This window comes from Carcharodon carcharias, chromosome 5 (assembly GCF_017639515.1).
Source record: "Carcharodon carcharias isolate sCarCar2 chromosome 5, sCarCar2.pri, whole genome shotgun sequence".
In the NCBI taxonomy this organism is placed as follows: Eukaryota; Metazoa; Chordata; class Chondrichthyes; order Lamniformes; family Lamnidae; genus Carcharodon; species Carcharodon carcharias.
In genome coordinates this window covers 6196251-6210771 of record NC_054471.1, presented here as the reverse complement: position 1 = coordinate 6210771, position 14521 = coordinate 6196251, and the positions used below count along the sequence as shown (strand labels likewise).

The 14521-nt window shown below is 64.3% G+C and overlaps 1 protein-coding gene across 1 annotated transcript in view; it reads right to left on the bottom strand.

Annotated features, from left to right (window-relative positions):
- rrp36 (ribosomal RNA processing 36) overlaps positions 1–14194 on the bottom strand; it is a 186360-nt gene extending 172166 nt beyond the window's left edge. Inside the window, exons 1-5 of the mRNA XM_041188149.1 lie at positions 14107–14194; positions 11947–12211; positions 2842–2974; positions 2300–2366; positions 245–349 (exon numbers count right to left, since the gene is read on the bottom strand). Of these exons, the coding sequence (XP_041044083.1) occupies positions 245–349; positions 2300–2366; positions 2842–2974; positions 11947–12208 (567 nt within the window). The 5' untranslated portion in view covers positions 12209–12211; positions 14107–14194. The remainder of the gene's footprint in view (positions 1–244; positions 350–2299; positions 2367–2841; positions 2975–11946; positions 12212–14106) is intronic.
- Between the last annotated feature and the right edge of the window lie 327 nt (positions 14195–14521).

Sequence of the window (14521 nt, the reverse complement as noted above, 5' to 3'; positions counted from 1 at the left end):
GAACCCCTCCCTGGAATCCCGACCCCGCTAGGAACCCCTCCCTGGAATCCCGACCCCGCTAGGAACCCCTCCCTGGAATCCCGACCCCGCTAGGAACCCCTCCCTGGAATCCCGACCCCGCTAGGAACCCCTCCCTGGAATCCCGACCCCGCTAGGACCCCCCCCCACCCCCGATACCAACTCCCTGCTGCAGGCTCCATTCACGGCCCTCAGTCAGGAACCATCCATCCAGCCGCTGACTGACCTGTTTCTCCTTGTTCCTGACATCATTGAGGAAAGAGTAGGTGTTATCGTAGATATCAGGCTTGTACTCCCCGGACAGGTCATCAAACCGAGGGTCTCTCACCAGCTGCAGAGAAACACAACGAAGAGAGAAACCGGTATCAACGGCCAAGAGACTGCAGACCCCCACCATCATCAAAACACAATCCCCAACACCGAGGGTCCACAGACTGAAAACCCCCCCCCAATCCCAACACTGAGTGTCCACAGTCTGAAACCCCCCCAATCCCAACACTGAGGGTCCACAGTCTGAAACCCCACCATCCCCAACACTGAGGGTCCACAGTCTGAAACCCCACCATCCCCAACACTGAGGGTCCACAGTCTGAAACCCGCCCAATCCCAACACCGAGGGTCCACAGTCTGAAACCCCCCCCCCAATCCCAACACTGAGGGTCCACAGTCTGAAACCCCACCATCCCCAACACTGAGGGTCCACAGTCTGAAACCCCCCCAATCCCAATACTGAGGGTCCACAGTCTGAATCCCCCTCCCCATCACCGAGGGTCCACAGTCTGAATCCCCCTCCCCATCACCGAGGGTCCATAGTCTGAATCCCCCTCCCCATCACCGAGGGTCCACAGTCTGAATCCCCCTCCCCATCACCGAGGGTCCACAGTCTGAATCCCCCTCCCCATCACCGAGGGTCCACAGTCTGAATCCCCCTCCCCATCACCGGGGGTCCACAGTCTGAATCCTCTTCCCCACCATTCCCAACACTGAGGGTCCACAGTCTGAATCCCCCTCCCCATCCCCAACACTGAGGGTCCACAGTCTGAATCCCCCTTCCCTTCCCCAACACTGAGGGTCCACAGTCTGAATCCCCCTCCCCACCATCCCCAACACCGAGGGTCCACAGTCTGAATCCCCCCCCCACTGTCCCCAACACCGAGGGTCCACAGTCTGAATCCCCCTCCCCTGTCCCCAACACTGAGGGTCCACAGTCTGAAACCCCCCCAATCCCAACACTGAGGGTCCACATTCTGAAACCCCCTCCCCCATCCCCAACACCGAGGGTCCACAGTCTGAATCCCCCTCCCCATCACCGAGGGTCCACAGTCTGAATCCCCCTCCCCATCACCGAGGGTCCACAGTCTGAAACCCCCTCCCCATCCCCAACACTGAGGGTCCACAGTCTGAATCCCCCTCCCCGTCCCCAACACTGAGGGTCCACAGTCTGAATCCCCCTCCCCACCATCCCCAACACTGAGGGTCCACAGTGTGAAACCCCCCCAATCCCAACACTGAGGGTCCACAGTCTGAATCCCCCTCCCCATCACCGAGGGTCCACAGTCTGAATCCCCCTCCCCATCCCCAACACTGAGGGTCCACAGTCTGAATCCCCCTCCCCACCATCCCCAACACTGAGGGTCCACAGTCTGAATCCCACTCCCCATCACCGAGGGTCCACAGTCTGAATCCCCCTCCCCATCACCGAGGGTCCACAGTCTGAATCCCCCTCCCCATCCCCAACACTGAGGGTCCACAGTCTGAATCCCCCTCCCCACCATCCCCAACACTGAGGGTCCACAGTCTGAATCCCACTCCCCATCACCGAGGGTCCACAGTCTGAATCCCCCTCCCCATCCCCAACACTGAGGGTCCACAGTCTGAATCCCCCTACCCATCACCGAGGGTCCACAGTCTGAATCCCCTTCCCCATCCCCAACACTGAGGGTCCACAGTCTGAATCCTCCTCCCCCGTCCCCAACACTGAGGGTCCACAGTCTGAATCCACCCCCCCACCATCCTCAACACTGAGGGTCCACAGTCTGAATCCCCTCCCCATTCCCGACACCGAAGGTCCACAGTCTGTATCCCACCCGACCATCCGCATCACCGAGGGTCCACAGTCTGAATCCCCCTCCCCCATCCCCAAAACCGAGGGTCCACAGTCTGAATCCACCTCCCCCACCATCCCCAACACTGAGGGTCCACAGTCTGAATCGCCCTCCCCATCCCCAGCACTGAACTGCACCCATGCCAGCCTCTGCCAGTGGTCTAGTCCCACACTCACCCGTTTCTTCACAGGGATCACCTTGCGCAGATATGGCACAGGCTGTTTGGTCGACATCTCGATGGGCCTGGAAGGAAGACGAGGGGGATTAACATTTACCAGGAAGGTGGAGATTAAACCAAACGCCACATAAACATCGGGAGGATGGGCAGGAGACACACTGAACTTATAAAGTTATTAACTTAACTCTTGACTTATCAAGAACAGCTAAACAGGTTAGGGCTTTATTCATTAGAGTTTAGAAGAATGAGGGGTGATCTTCTTGAAATGTACAAGATTCTGAGGGGGCTTGGCAGGGTAGATATTGAGAAGATGATGTCCTACGTGTTCAGTTTTACCCCGAGGGGGGACCAGCTCTACCTGTTCAGTTTTACCCCCAGGGGGGAGCAGCTCTACCTGTTCAGTTTTACCCCCAGGGGGGAGCAGCTCTACCTGTTCAGTTTTACCCCCAGGGGGGAGCTGTCCTACCTGTTCAGTTTTACCCCCAGGGGGGGAGCTGTCCTACCTGTTCAGTTTTACCCCCGGGGGGGGAGCTGTCCTACCTGTTCTTGTTGGGCCGGTTCCGTTTCTCTCCCTTTGCCCCTGTCCCTGTGCCGTGTGCCACCTGGTTGTAAACTTTGAGACCGACTTTTCTCTGCAGCTCTTGAAGCTCCTCGAAGGAGAGTGTGGAAAGTTCTAGAGGGAGACACAGAGATTCCATGAGTCTGAACACTTTCAAATCGCCAATAATACAGGGGGAGGGGCGGGGGGGTGGTGCGGGGGGTGGTGGTGCGGACAATCTCCGCTCTCTCTCTCCAGGAGAATTTCAAGCAGACTGACTCAGGGAGAAGCAGCTGTAAAGTTAAACAGGAAAAGCTGAGAGAAGACGGGGGAAGGTTTGACTGACACCCGGTAATCTCAATGCACTAAACCAATTTACATAACTCGCCGTTAACACTGTCGTTCATCCTCATGTGCAGCACAGGAACAAATATCAGACAAAATTCGTCCGAGACACAGGAGGAGATATTCAAACAGGCAGTCAAAAGCGAGCTCAAAGAGTCACATTTCACTTGTCCTTAAAAGCATAGGGGAGAGATGGGAACAGAGAGAGAGAGAGAGAGAGAGAGAGAGCGGGGGAGGGAGAGAGAGAGCGGGGGGTGGGGAGGGAGAGAGAGAGCGGGGGGGTGGGGAGGGAGGGAGAGAGCGGGGGGTGGGGAGGGAGGGAGAGAGCGGGGGGTGGGGAGGGAGGGAGAGAGCGGGGGGTGGGGAGGGAGGGAGAGAGCGGGGGGTGGGGAGGGAGGGAGACTGGGGTGGGGAGGGAGAGAGACGGGGGTGGGGAGGGAGGGAGACGGGGGTGGGGAGGGAGGGAGACGGGGGTGGGGAGGGAGAGAGACGGGGGTGGGGAGGGAGAGAGACGGGGGTGGGGAGGGAGAGAGACGGGGGTGGGGAGGGAGAGAGACGGGGGTGGGGAGGGAGAGAGGCGGGAGTGGGGAGGGAGAGAGAGAGCGGGGGTGGGGAGGGAGGGAGAGAGCTGGGGAGGGAGAGAGAGAGCGGGGGGTGGGGAGGGAGAGAGAGCGGGGGGTGGGGAGGGAGTGAGAGAGGGGGGGGGGGGGAGTGAGAGAGAGAGCGGGGGGTGGGGAGGGAGAGAGAGAGCGGGGGTGGGGAGGGAGAGAGAGAGAGCGGGGGTGGGGAGGGAGAGAGAGAGCGGGGGGTGGGGAGGGAGAGAGAGAGCGGGGGGTGGGGAGGGAGAGAGACGGGGGTGGGGAGGGAGAGAGAGAGCGGGGGTGGGGAGGGAGAGAGAGAGCAGGGGTGGGGAGGGAGGGAGCAGGGGGGTGGGGAGGGAGAGAGAGAGCGGGGGGTGGGGAGGGAGAGAGAGAGCGGGGGGTGGGGAAAGTGGTGGTGGGGGGGAGAGTGGTGGGAGTGGGGGAGATTGGGGGGGGGAGAGTGGTGGGGGGGGAGAGTGGTGGGGGGTGGGAGAGTGGTGGGGGGGGAGAGTGGTGGGGGGGGAGAGTGGTGGTGGGGGGGAGAGTGGTGGTGGGGGGGGGAGAGTGGTGGTGGGGGGGGAGAGTGGTGGGGGGGGGGAGAGTGGTGGGGGGGGAGAGTGGTGGGGGGGGAGAGTGGTGGGGGGGGGGAGAGTGGTGGGGGGGGAGAGTGGTGGTGGGGGGGAGAGTGGGTGTTGGAGGGGAGAGTGGGTGTGGTGGGGGGGGGAGAGTGTGTGTGGTGGGGGGGAGAGTGGGTGTGGTGGGGGGGGAGAGTGGGTGTGGTGGGGGGGGAGAGTGGGGGGGTGGGGGAGAGATGGGGGTGGGGGAGAGTGGTGGGGGGGGAGAGTGGTGGGGGGGGAGAGTGGTGGGGGGGGAGAGTGGTGGGGGGGAGAGTGGTGGGGGGGGAGAGTGGTGGGGGGGGAGAGTGGTGGGGGGGGAGAGTGGTGGTGGGGGGGAGAGTGGTGGGGGGGGAGAGTGGTGGGGGGGGAGAGTGGTGGTGGGGGGGAGAGTGGTGGTGGGGGGGGAGAGTGGTGGTGGGGGGGGAGAGTGGTGGGGTGGGGGAGAGTGGGGGTGGGGGAGAGTGGTGGGGGGGGAGAGTGGTGGTGGGGGGGAGAGTGGTGGTGGGGGGGGGAGAGTGGTGGGGGGGAGAGTGGTGGGGGGGGAGAGTGGTGGGGGGGGAGAGTGGTGGGGGGGGAGAGTGGTGGTGGGGGGGGAGAGTGGTGGGGTGGGGGGAGAGTGGTGGTGGGGGGGAGAGTGGTGGGGGGGGGAGAGTGGTGGGGGGGGAGAGTGGTGGGGGGGAGAGTGGTGGTGGGGGGGAGAGTGGGGGTGGGGGGGGAGAGTGGTGGGTGGGGGGGAGAGTGGGGGTGGGGGAGAGTGGTGGGGGGGGAGAGTGGTGGTGGGGGGGAGAGTGGTGGTGGGGGGGGAGAGTGGTGGTGGGGGGGGAGAGTGGTGGTGGGGGGGGAGAGTGGTGGGGTGGGGGAGAGTGGGGGTGGGGGAGAGTGGTGGGGGGGGAGAGTGGTGGTGGGGGGGGAGAGTGGTGGTGGGGGGGGAGAGTGGTGGTGGGGGGGGAGAGTGGTGGGGTGGGGGAGAGTGGGGGTGGGGGAGAGTGGTGGGGGGGGAGAGTGGTGGTGGGGGGGAGAGTGGTGGTGGGGGGGAGAGTGGTGGTGGGGGGGGAGAGTGGTGGTGGGGGGGGAGAGTGGTGGTGGGGGGGGAGAGTGGTGGGGTGGGGGAGAGTGGTGGGGGGGGGAGAGTGGTGGTGGGGGGGAGAGTGGTGGTGGGGGGGAGAGTGGTGGTGGGGGGGGAGAGTGGTGGTGGGGGGGAGAGTGGTGGTGGGGGGGGAGAGTGGTGGTGGGGGGGAGAGTGGTGGGGGGGGAGAGTGGTGGGGGGGGAGAGATGGGGGTGGGGGAGAGTGGTGGGGGGGGAGATGGGGGCGGGGGGGGTGGAGATGGGGGGTGGTGGAGATGCGGGGGGGTGGAGATGGTGGGGGGTGGAGATGGGGGGGTGGAGATGGGGGGTGGGGGAGATGGGGGGGGTGGAGATGGTGGGGGGTGGAGATGGTGGGGAGTGGAGATGGGGGGGCTGGTGGAGATGGTGGGGGGTGGAGATGGGGGGGCTGGTGGAGATGGTGGGGGGTGGAGATGGTGGGGGGTGGAGATGGGGGGGGGTGGAGATGGTGGGTGGTGGAGATGGTGGGGAGTGGAGATGGGGGGGCTGGTGGAGATGGTGGGGGGTGGAGATGGGGGGTGGTGGAGATGGTGGGGGGTGGAGATGGTGGGGGGTGGAGATGGGGGGGGGTGGAGATGGTGGGTGGTGTAGATGGGGGTTGGGGGAGATGGGTGGGGTGGAGATGGTGGGGGTTGGAGATGGGGGGGTGGAGATGGGGGGGGTGGAGATGGGGGGGGTGGAGATGGGGGGGTGGAGATGGGGGGGTGGAGATGGTGGGGGGTGGAGATGGTGGGGGGTGGAGATGGGGGGGGGTGGAGATGGGGGGGGTGGAGATGGGGGGGGTGGAGATGGGGGGGGTGGAGATGGGGGGGTGGAGATGGGGGGGTGGAGATGGGGGGGCTGGTGGAGATGGTGGGGGGTGGAGATGGTGGGGGGTGGAGATGGGGGGGGTGGAGATGGTGGGTGGTGGAGATGGTGGGGAGTGGAGATGGGGGGGCTGGTGGAGATGGTGGGGGGTGGAGATGGGGGGTGGTGGAGATGGTGGGGGGTGGAGATGGTGGGGGGTGGAGATGGGGGGGGGTGGAGATGGTGGGTGGTGTAGATGGGGGTTGGGGGAGATGGGTGGGGTGGAGATGGTGGGGGTTGGAGATGGGGGGGTGGAGATGGGGGGGGTGGAGATGGGGGGGGTGGAGATGGGGGGGTGGAGATGGGGGGGTGGAGATGGTGGGGGGTGGAGATGGTGGGGGGTGGAGATGGGGGGGGGTGGAGATGGGGGGGGTGGAGATGGGGGGGGTGGAGATGGGGGGGGTGGAGATGGGGGGGTGGAGATGGGGGGGTGGAGATGGGGGGGCTGGTGGAGATGGTGGGGGGTGGAGATGGTGGGGGGTGGAGATGGGGGGGGTGGAGATGGGGGGGGTGGAGATGGTGGGGGGTGGAGATGGTGGGGAGTGGAGATGGGGGTTGGGGGAGATGGGTGGGGTGGAGATGGGGGGTGGTGGAGATGGGGGGGGGGTGGAGATGGGTGGGGTGGAGATGGTGGGGGTTGGAGATGGGGGGGTGGAGATGGGGGGGGTGGAGATGGGGGGGTGGAGATGGGGGGGTGGAGATGGGGGGGTGGAGATGGGGGGTGGTGGAGATGGGGGGTGGAGATGGGGGGGGGTGGAGATGGGGGGTGGTGGAGATGGGGGGGGTGGAGATGCGGGGGTTGGAGATGGGGGGGTGCAGATGGGGGGGGTGGAGATGGGGGGTGGGGGTGGAGATGGTGGGGGGTGGAGATGGTGGGGGGTGGAGATGGTGGGGGGTGGAGATGGTGGGGGGTGGAGATGGTGGGGGGTGGAGATGGTGGGGGGTGGAGATGGTGGGGGGTGGAGATGGGGGGTGGGGGAGATGGTGGGGGGAGGAGATGGGGGGGGGTGGAGATGGTGGGGGGTGGAGATGGTGGGGGGTGGAGATGGGGGGGGTGGAGATGGGGGGGGTGGAGATGGTGGGGGGCGGAGATGGTGGGGGGTGGAGATGGTGGGGGGTGGAGATGGGGGGGGGTGGAGATGGGGGGGGTGGAGATGGTGGGGGGTGGAGATGGTGGGGGGTGGAGATGGGGGGGGGTGGAGATGGGGGGGGGTGGAGATGGTGGGGTGGAGATGGGGGGGGGTGGAGATGGTGGGGGGTGGAGATGGGGGGGGTGGAGATGGTGGGGGGGTGGAGATGGTGGGGGTTGGAGATGGTGGGGGGTGGAGATGGTGGGGGGTGGAGATGGTGGGGGGTAGAGATGGTGGGGGGTGGAGATGGGGGGGGGTGGAGATGGTGGGGGGTGGAGATGGTGGGGGGTGGAGATGGTGGGGGGTGGAGATGGGGGGGGTGGAGATGGGGGGGTGGAGATGGGGGGGTGGAGATGGGGGGTGGGGGAGATGGTGGGGGGTGGAGATGGGGGGGGTGGAGATGGGGGGGTGGAGATGGGGGGGTGGAGATGGGGGGGTGGAGATGGGGGGGTGGAGATGGGGGGGTGGAGATGGGGGGGTGGAGATGGGGGGGGTGGAGATGGGGGGGGTGGAGATGGTGGGGGGTGGAGATGGGGGGGGTGGAGATGGGGGGGTGGAGATGGGGGGGTGGAGATGGGGGGGTGGAGATGGGGGGGTGGAGATGGGGGGGGTGGAGATGGGGGGGGTGGAGATGGTGGGGGGTGGAGATGGTGGGGGGTGGGGGAGTTGGGGGGTGGGGGAGATGGGGGGGGTGGAGATGGTGGGGTGGTTGTAGATGGGGGTTGGGGGAGATGGGTGGGGTGGAGATGGGGGGGGTGGAGATGGGGGGGGTGGAGATGGGGGGGGTGGAGATGGTGGGGGGTGGAGATGGTGGGGGGTGGAGATGGTGGGGGGTGGAGATGGTGGGGGGTGGAGATGGTGGGGGGTGGAGATGGTGGGGGGTGGAGATGGGGGTTGGGGGAGATGGGGGGGGTGTAGATGGGGGGGGTGGAGATGGGGTGGTGGAGATGGGGGGGGGTGGAGATGGGGGGGGGTGGTGGAGATGGGGGGGTGGAGATGGGGGGGTTGGAGATGGGGGGGGTGGAGATGGGGGGGGTGGAGATGGGGGGGGGTGGAGATGGTGGGGGGTGGGGGAGATGGGGGGGGTGGAGATGGTGGGGGTTGGAGATGGGGGCAGGGGAGAGTGGTGGGGGGTGGAGATGGTGGGGGGTGGAGATGGTGGGGGGTGGAGATGGTGGGGGGTGGAGATGGGGGCAGGGGAGAGTGGTGGGGGGTGGAGATGGTGGGGGGTGGAGATGGGGGGGGTGGAGATGGTGGGGGGTGGAGATGGTGGGGGTTGGAGATGGTGGGGGGTGGAGATGGGGGGTGGGGGAGATGGGGGGGGTGGAGATGGTGGGGGTTGGAGATGGGGGGGGTGGAGATGGTGGGGGGTGGAGATGGGGGGGGTGGTGGAGATGGTGGGGTGGTGGAGATGGGGGGGGGTGGAGATGGGGGGGGTGGAGATGGTGGGGGGTGGAGATGGTGGGGGTTGGAGATGGGGGGGGTGGAGATGGTGGGGGGTGGAGATGGTGGGGGTTGGAGATGGTGGGGGGTGGAGATGGTGGGGGGTGGAGATGGTGGGGGGTGGAGATGGGGGGGGTGGAGATGGGGGGTGGTGTAGATGGGGGGGGTGGAGATGGGGGGTGGTGGAGATGGGGGGGGGTGGAGATGGGGGGGTGGAGATGGGGGGGTGGAGATGGGGGGGGGTGGAGATGGGGGGTGGTGGAGATGGGGGGGTGGAGATGGGGGGGGTGGAGATGGGGGGTGGGGGGTGGAGATGGGGGGGGGTGGAGATGGGGGGGGTGGAGATGGGGGGGGGTGGAGATGGGGGGGTGGAGATGGGGGGGGGTGGAGATGGGGGGGTGGAGATGGTGGGGGGTGGAGATGGTGGGGGGGTGGAGATGGTGGGGGTTGGAGATGGGGGGGTGGAGATGGTGGGGGGTGGAGATGGTGGGGGGTGGAGATGGGGAGGGTGGAGATGGGGGGGGTGGAGATGGTGGGGGGTGGAGATGGTGGGGGGTGGAGATGGGTGGGGTGGAGATGGTGGGGGGTGGAGATGGTGGGGGGTGGAGATGGTGGGGGGTGGAGATGGTGGGGTGGAGATGGTGGGTGGTGGAGATGGGGGGGGTGGAGATGGGGGGGGTGGAGATGGTGGGGGGTGGAGATGGGGGGTGGGGGAGATGGGGGGTGGTGGAGATGGGGGGGGTGGAGATGGTGGGGGGTGGAGATGGGGGGGGTGGAGATGGTGGGGGGTGGAGATGGGGGGGGTGGAGATGGGGGGGGTGGAGATGGGGGGTGGTGGAGATGGGGGGGGTGGAGATGGGGGGTGGTGGAGATGGTGGGGGGTGGAGATGCGGGGGGTGGAGATGGTGGGGGGTGGAGATGGTGGGGTGGAGATGGGGAGGGTGGAGATGGGGGGGTGGAGATGGTGGGGGTTGGAGATGGGGGGGTGGAGATGGTGGGGGTTGGAGATGGGGGGGTGGAGATGGTGGGGGTTGGAGATGGGGGGGGTGGAGATGGTGGGGGGTGGAGATGGGGGGTGGTGGAGATGGTGGGGGGTGGAGATGCGGGGGGTGGAGATGGGGAGGGTGGAGATGGGGAGGGTGGAGATGGGGGGGGTGGAGATGGTGGGGGGTGGAGATGGTGGGGGGTGGAGATGGGGGTGGGGGAGATGGGGGGTGGTGGAGATGGGGGGGGTGGAGATGGTGGGGGGTGGAGATGGGGGGGGTGGAGATGGTGGGGGGTGGAGATGGGGGGGGTGGAGATGGGGGGTGGTGGAGATGGGGGGGGTGGAGATGGGGGGTGGTGGAGATGGTGGGGGGTGGAGATGCGGGGGGTGGAGATGGTGGGGGGTGGTGGAGATGGGGGGGGTGGTGGAGATGGGGGGTGGGGGAGTTGGGGGGTGGGGGAGATGGGGGGTGGTGGAGATGGGGGGGGTGGTGGAGATGGGGGGTGGTGGAGATGGGGGGTGGGGGAGTTGGGGGGTGGGGGAGATGGGGGGTGGTGGAGATGGGGGGGGGTGGAGATGGGGGCTGGTGGAGATGGGGGGTGGGGGAGTTGGGGGGTGGGGGAGATGGGGGGGGGTGGAGATGGTGGGGGGTGGAGATGGGGGGTGGGGGAGATGGGGGTGGGGGAGATGGGGGTGGTGGAGATGGTGGGGGTTGGAGATGGGGGGGGTGGAGATGGTGGGTGGTGGAGATGGGGGGGGGTGGAGATGGTGGGGGGTGGAGATGGGGGGGGTGGAGATGGGTGGGGTGGAGATGGTGGGGGGTGGAGATGGTGGGGGGTGGAGATGGTGGGGGGTGGAGATGGTGGGGGGTGGAGATGGTGGGGGGTGGAGATGGTGGGGGGTGGAGATGGTGGGGGGTGGAGATGGTGGGGGGTGGAGATGGTGGGGGGTGGAGATGGTGGGGGGTGGAGATGGTGGGGTGGTGTAGATGGGGGTTGGGGGAGATGGGTGGGGTGGAGATGGGGGGGGTGGTGGAGATGGGGGGGGTGGAGATGCGGGGGGTGGGGGGGGGTGCGTGGAGATGGGGGCGGGGGGGGGAGCAGTGTTGATACTGGCTGGTGTTGGGCTGAGCAGTCCAGAGACACTGAGTCCCAGCTCCTTCCCCTCTGAAATGAAATGGCCTCACAACAAGGAGGATTGACCCAGCTCAGGCTGGGATAACATTTCAGGGCAGGGAACTTCAGGAATTTGGGGCATGAGACCTAGAAGTCCTGAAGCTTTCCAGCACTGAGGAGTTTCCCTCACCTCCTGTCTAACTCTGCTGTACACTGACCAGCAGAAACCCCTCACTGTGACTATGTAGCTGAACAGTGAGACAGGGCCTTCATCAATGGTCCCCTACATCACACGAGTCTACACCCACACCCCTCATCTCACCCTATCCACGTATCCTTTCTCCCTCACATTCAGCCAATTTCCCCTTAGATCTTTCCAGACTCTTCTCCTTAGAGAAGAGAAGGTTGAGGAGATTCGATGGAGATGTTCAGAGTCATCAGGGGTCTGGATAGAGTGGGTAGGGAGGAGCTGACCTTACTTGTGACAGGATCGAGAACCAGAGGGAACAGATTTCCGATGATTGGCAGAAGAAGCAGTGGAGAGATGAGGAGCAGCGTTTCCACGCAGTGGGTGGTTATGGGAATGAGCGACCTCAGGGCATGGTGTGGCCAGATTCAATCCAGGTTTCCGGAGGGGATTGGAACGTTATCTCAAAAGGAAACATTTGCAGGGCTGCAGGGAAGAGACGGGGGAAGGGGCAGGAGGTGAATAGCTCCTTCGGGGGTGGGGGGCCAGGACAGGCACAACAGGCTGAAGGGTCTCCTGTGTTGTAACCATTCCATGATTCTATCCACCTAAGCAAATCCTTTGTTAACGGTGAGAATCTCGATCAGGGCACCCATCAGTCTGCTTTCAATGGGCTGAATGGACGTTGTGGTGAACGGACATGGTTAGCCGGCCGGACCTTGGCATTAGCAATTGAGGAAACCTGCTGGTCACCTTGCTTCATGGAGTGAGTCGCCTGATCATCTTCGACTGAAGTGCTGGTGTCTGAGTCATCACTCCCCGTGGGACTGCTCCCACCATCTGGGTCAGAGCTCTCACTATCTGCTGGTCCACTCTCCGGATCGCCTGTCTCATGTCGCGTCTTCACCGCTGCTTCCACCCAGCTACGATCTGCCATCTCCGAACCTTCTCCCTGCTCTGCTGTCAGCATCAGCTCTTCCCTGGAGCGAGTAGCCTTCCTGCTGACCAGTGCCATCACCTGAGGGACAAAGGCAAACCTTCAGCGAGCAGCTAGGGGAGGGGGTAGTGGGGCTCATGGTCAATGAATCAGACCGAATTCCTTCCCCATCACTCTGCCAAGACACAGCAACACTGACAACAGTACTGAGGGAGTGCTGCACTGTCAGAGGGTCAGTACTGAGGGAGTGCTGCACTGTCAGAGGGTCAGTACTGAGGGAGTGCTGCACTGTCAGAGGGTCAGTACTGAGGGAGTGCGGCACTGTCAGAGGGTCAGTACTGAGGGAGTGCGGCACTGTCAGAGGGTCAGTACTGAGGGAGTGCGGCACTGTCAGAGGGTCAGTACTGAGGGAGTGCGGCACTGTCAGAGGGTCAGTACTGAGGGAGCGCGGCACTGTCAGAGGGTCAGTACTGAGGGAGCGCGGCACTGTCAGAGGGTCAGTACTGAGGGAGCGCGGCACTGTCAGAGGGTCAGTACTGAGGGAGTGCGGCACTGTCAGAGGGTCAGTACTGAGGGAGTGCGGCACTGTCAGAGGGTCAGTACTGAGGGAGTGCTGCACTGTCAGAGGGTCAGTACTGAGGGAGTGCGGCACTGTCAGAGGGTCAGTACTGAGGGAGTGCTGCACTGTCAGAGGGTCAGTACTGAGGGAGTGCTGCACTGTCAGAGGGTCAGTACTGAGGGAGTGCTGCACTGTCAGAGGGACAGTACTGAGGGAGAGCTGCACTGTCAGAGGGTCAGTACTGAGGGAGTGCTGCACTGTCAGAGGGTCAGTACTGAGGGAGTGCTGCACTGTCAGAGGGTCAGTACTGAGGGAGTGCTGCACTGTCCTAGGGTCAGTACTGAGGGAGTGCTGTACTGTCAGAAGGTCAGTACTGAGGGAGTGCTGCACTGTCAGAGGGTCAGTACTGAGGGAGTGCTGCACTGTCAGACCCTCTGTACTGAGGGAGTGCTGCACTGTCAGAGGGTCGGTACTGAGGGAGTGCGGCACTGTCAGAGGGTCAGTACTGAGGGAGTGCGGCACTGTCAGAGGGTCAGTACTGAGGGAGTGCTGCACTGTCAGAGGGTCAGTACTGAGGGAGTGCTGCACTGTCAGAGGGTCAGTACTGAGGGAGTGCTGCACTGTCAGAGTGTCAGTACTGAGGGAGTGCTGCACTGTCAGAGGGTCAGTACTGAGGGAGTGCTGCACTGTGGGAGGGTCAGTACTGAGGGAGTGCTGCACTGTCAGAGGGTCAGTGCTGAGGGAGTGCCGCACTGTCAGAGGGTCAGTACTGAGGGAGTGCTGCACTGTCAGAGGGTCAGTACTGAGGGAGTGCTGCACTGTCAGAGGGTCAGTACTGAGAGAGTGCTGCACTGTCAGATGGTCAGTACTGAGAGAGTGCTGCACTGTCAGAGGGTCAGTACTGAGGGAATGCTGCACTGTCAGAGGATCAGTACTGAGGTAGTGCTGCACTGTCAGAGGGTCAGTACTGAGGTAGTGCTGCACTGTCAGAGGGTCAGTACTGAGGTAGTGCTGCACTGTCAGAGGGTCAGTACTGAGTGAGTGCTGCACTGTCAGAGGGTCAATACTGAGGGAGTGCTGCACTGTCAGAGGGTGAGTACTGAGGGAGTGCTGTACTGTCAGAGGGTCAGTACTGAGGGAGTGCTGCACTGTCAGAGGGTCAGTACTGAGGGAGTGCCGCACTGTCAGAGGGTCAGTACTGAGGGAGTGCCGCACTGTCAGAGGGTCAGTACTGAGGGAGTGCTGCACTGTCAGAGGGTCAGTACTGAGGGAGTGCCGCACTGTCAGAGGGTCAGTACTGAGGGAGTGCCGCACTGTCAGAGGGTCAGTACTGAGGGAGTGCTGCACTGTCGTGGGGGCGGGTGGGGGTGGGGGTCGGGGTCGGTGCCGCGGGAGCCCCGCACTGTCGGGTTCTCACCTTCACTTTCTGCTGCGGGCCGGATCCAAAGGAAGACGGTGGATTCCTGAATTACACCGGAAGCGGAAGCAGCTTCAACCGGAAGTTCGTTCAAACGGGCTCCTAGCAACCGGGAACCGCCTGTAACATGTCCCTCGTGACCAGTAACCACCTGTAACATGTCCCCAGTCACCTGTAACCGCCTGTAACATGTCCCTTGTGACCTGTTACCACCTGTAACATGTCCCCAGTGACCAGTAACCACCTGTAACATGTACCTCGTGACTTGTAACCACCTGTAACATGTCCCCAATGACCTGGAACCGCCTGTAACATGTCCCTAGTGACCTTTAACCGCCTGTAACATGTCCCCAATGACCTGGAACCGCCTGTAACATGTCCCTAGTGACCTTTAACCGCCTGTAACATGTCCCCA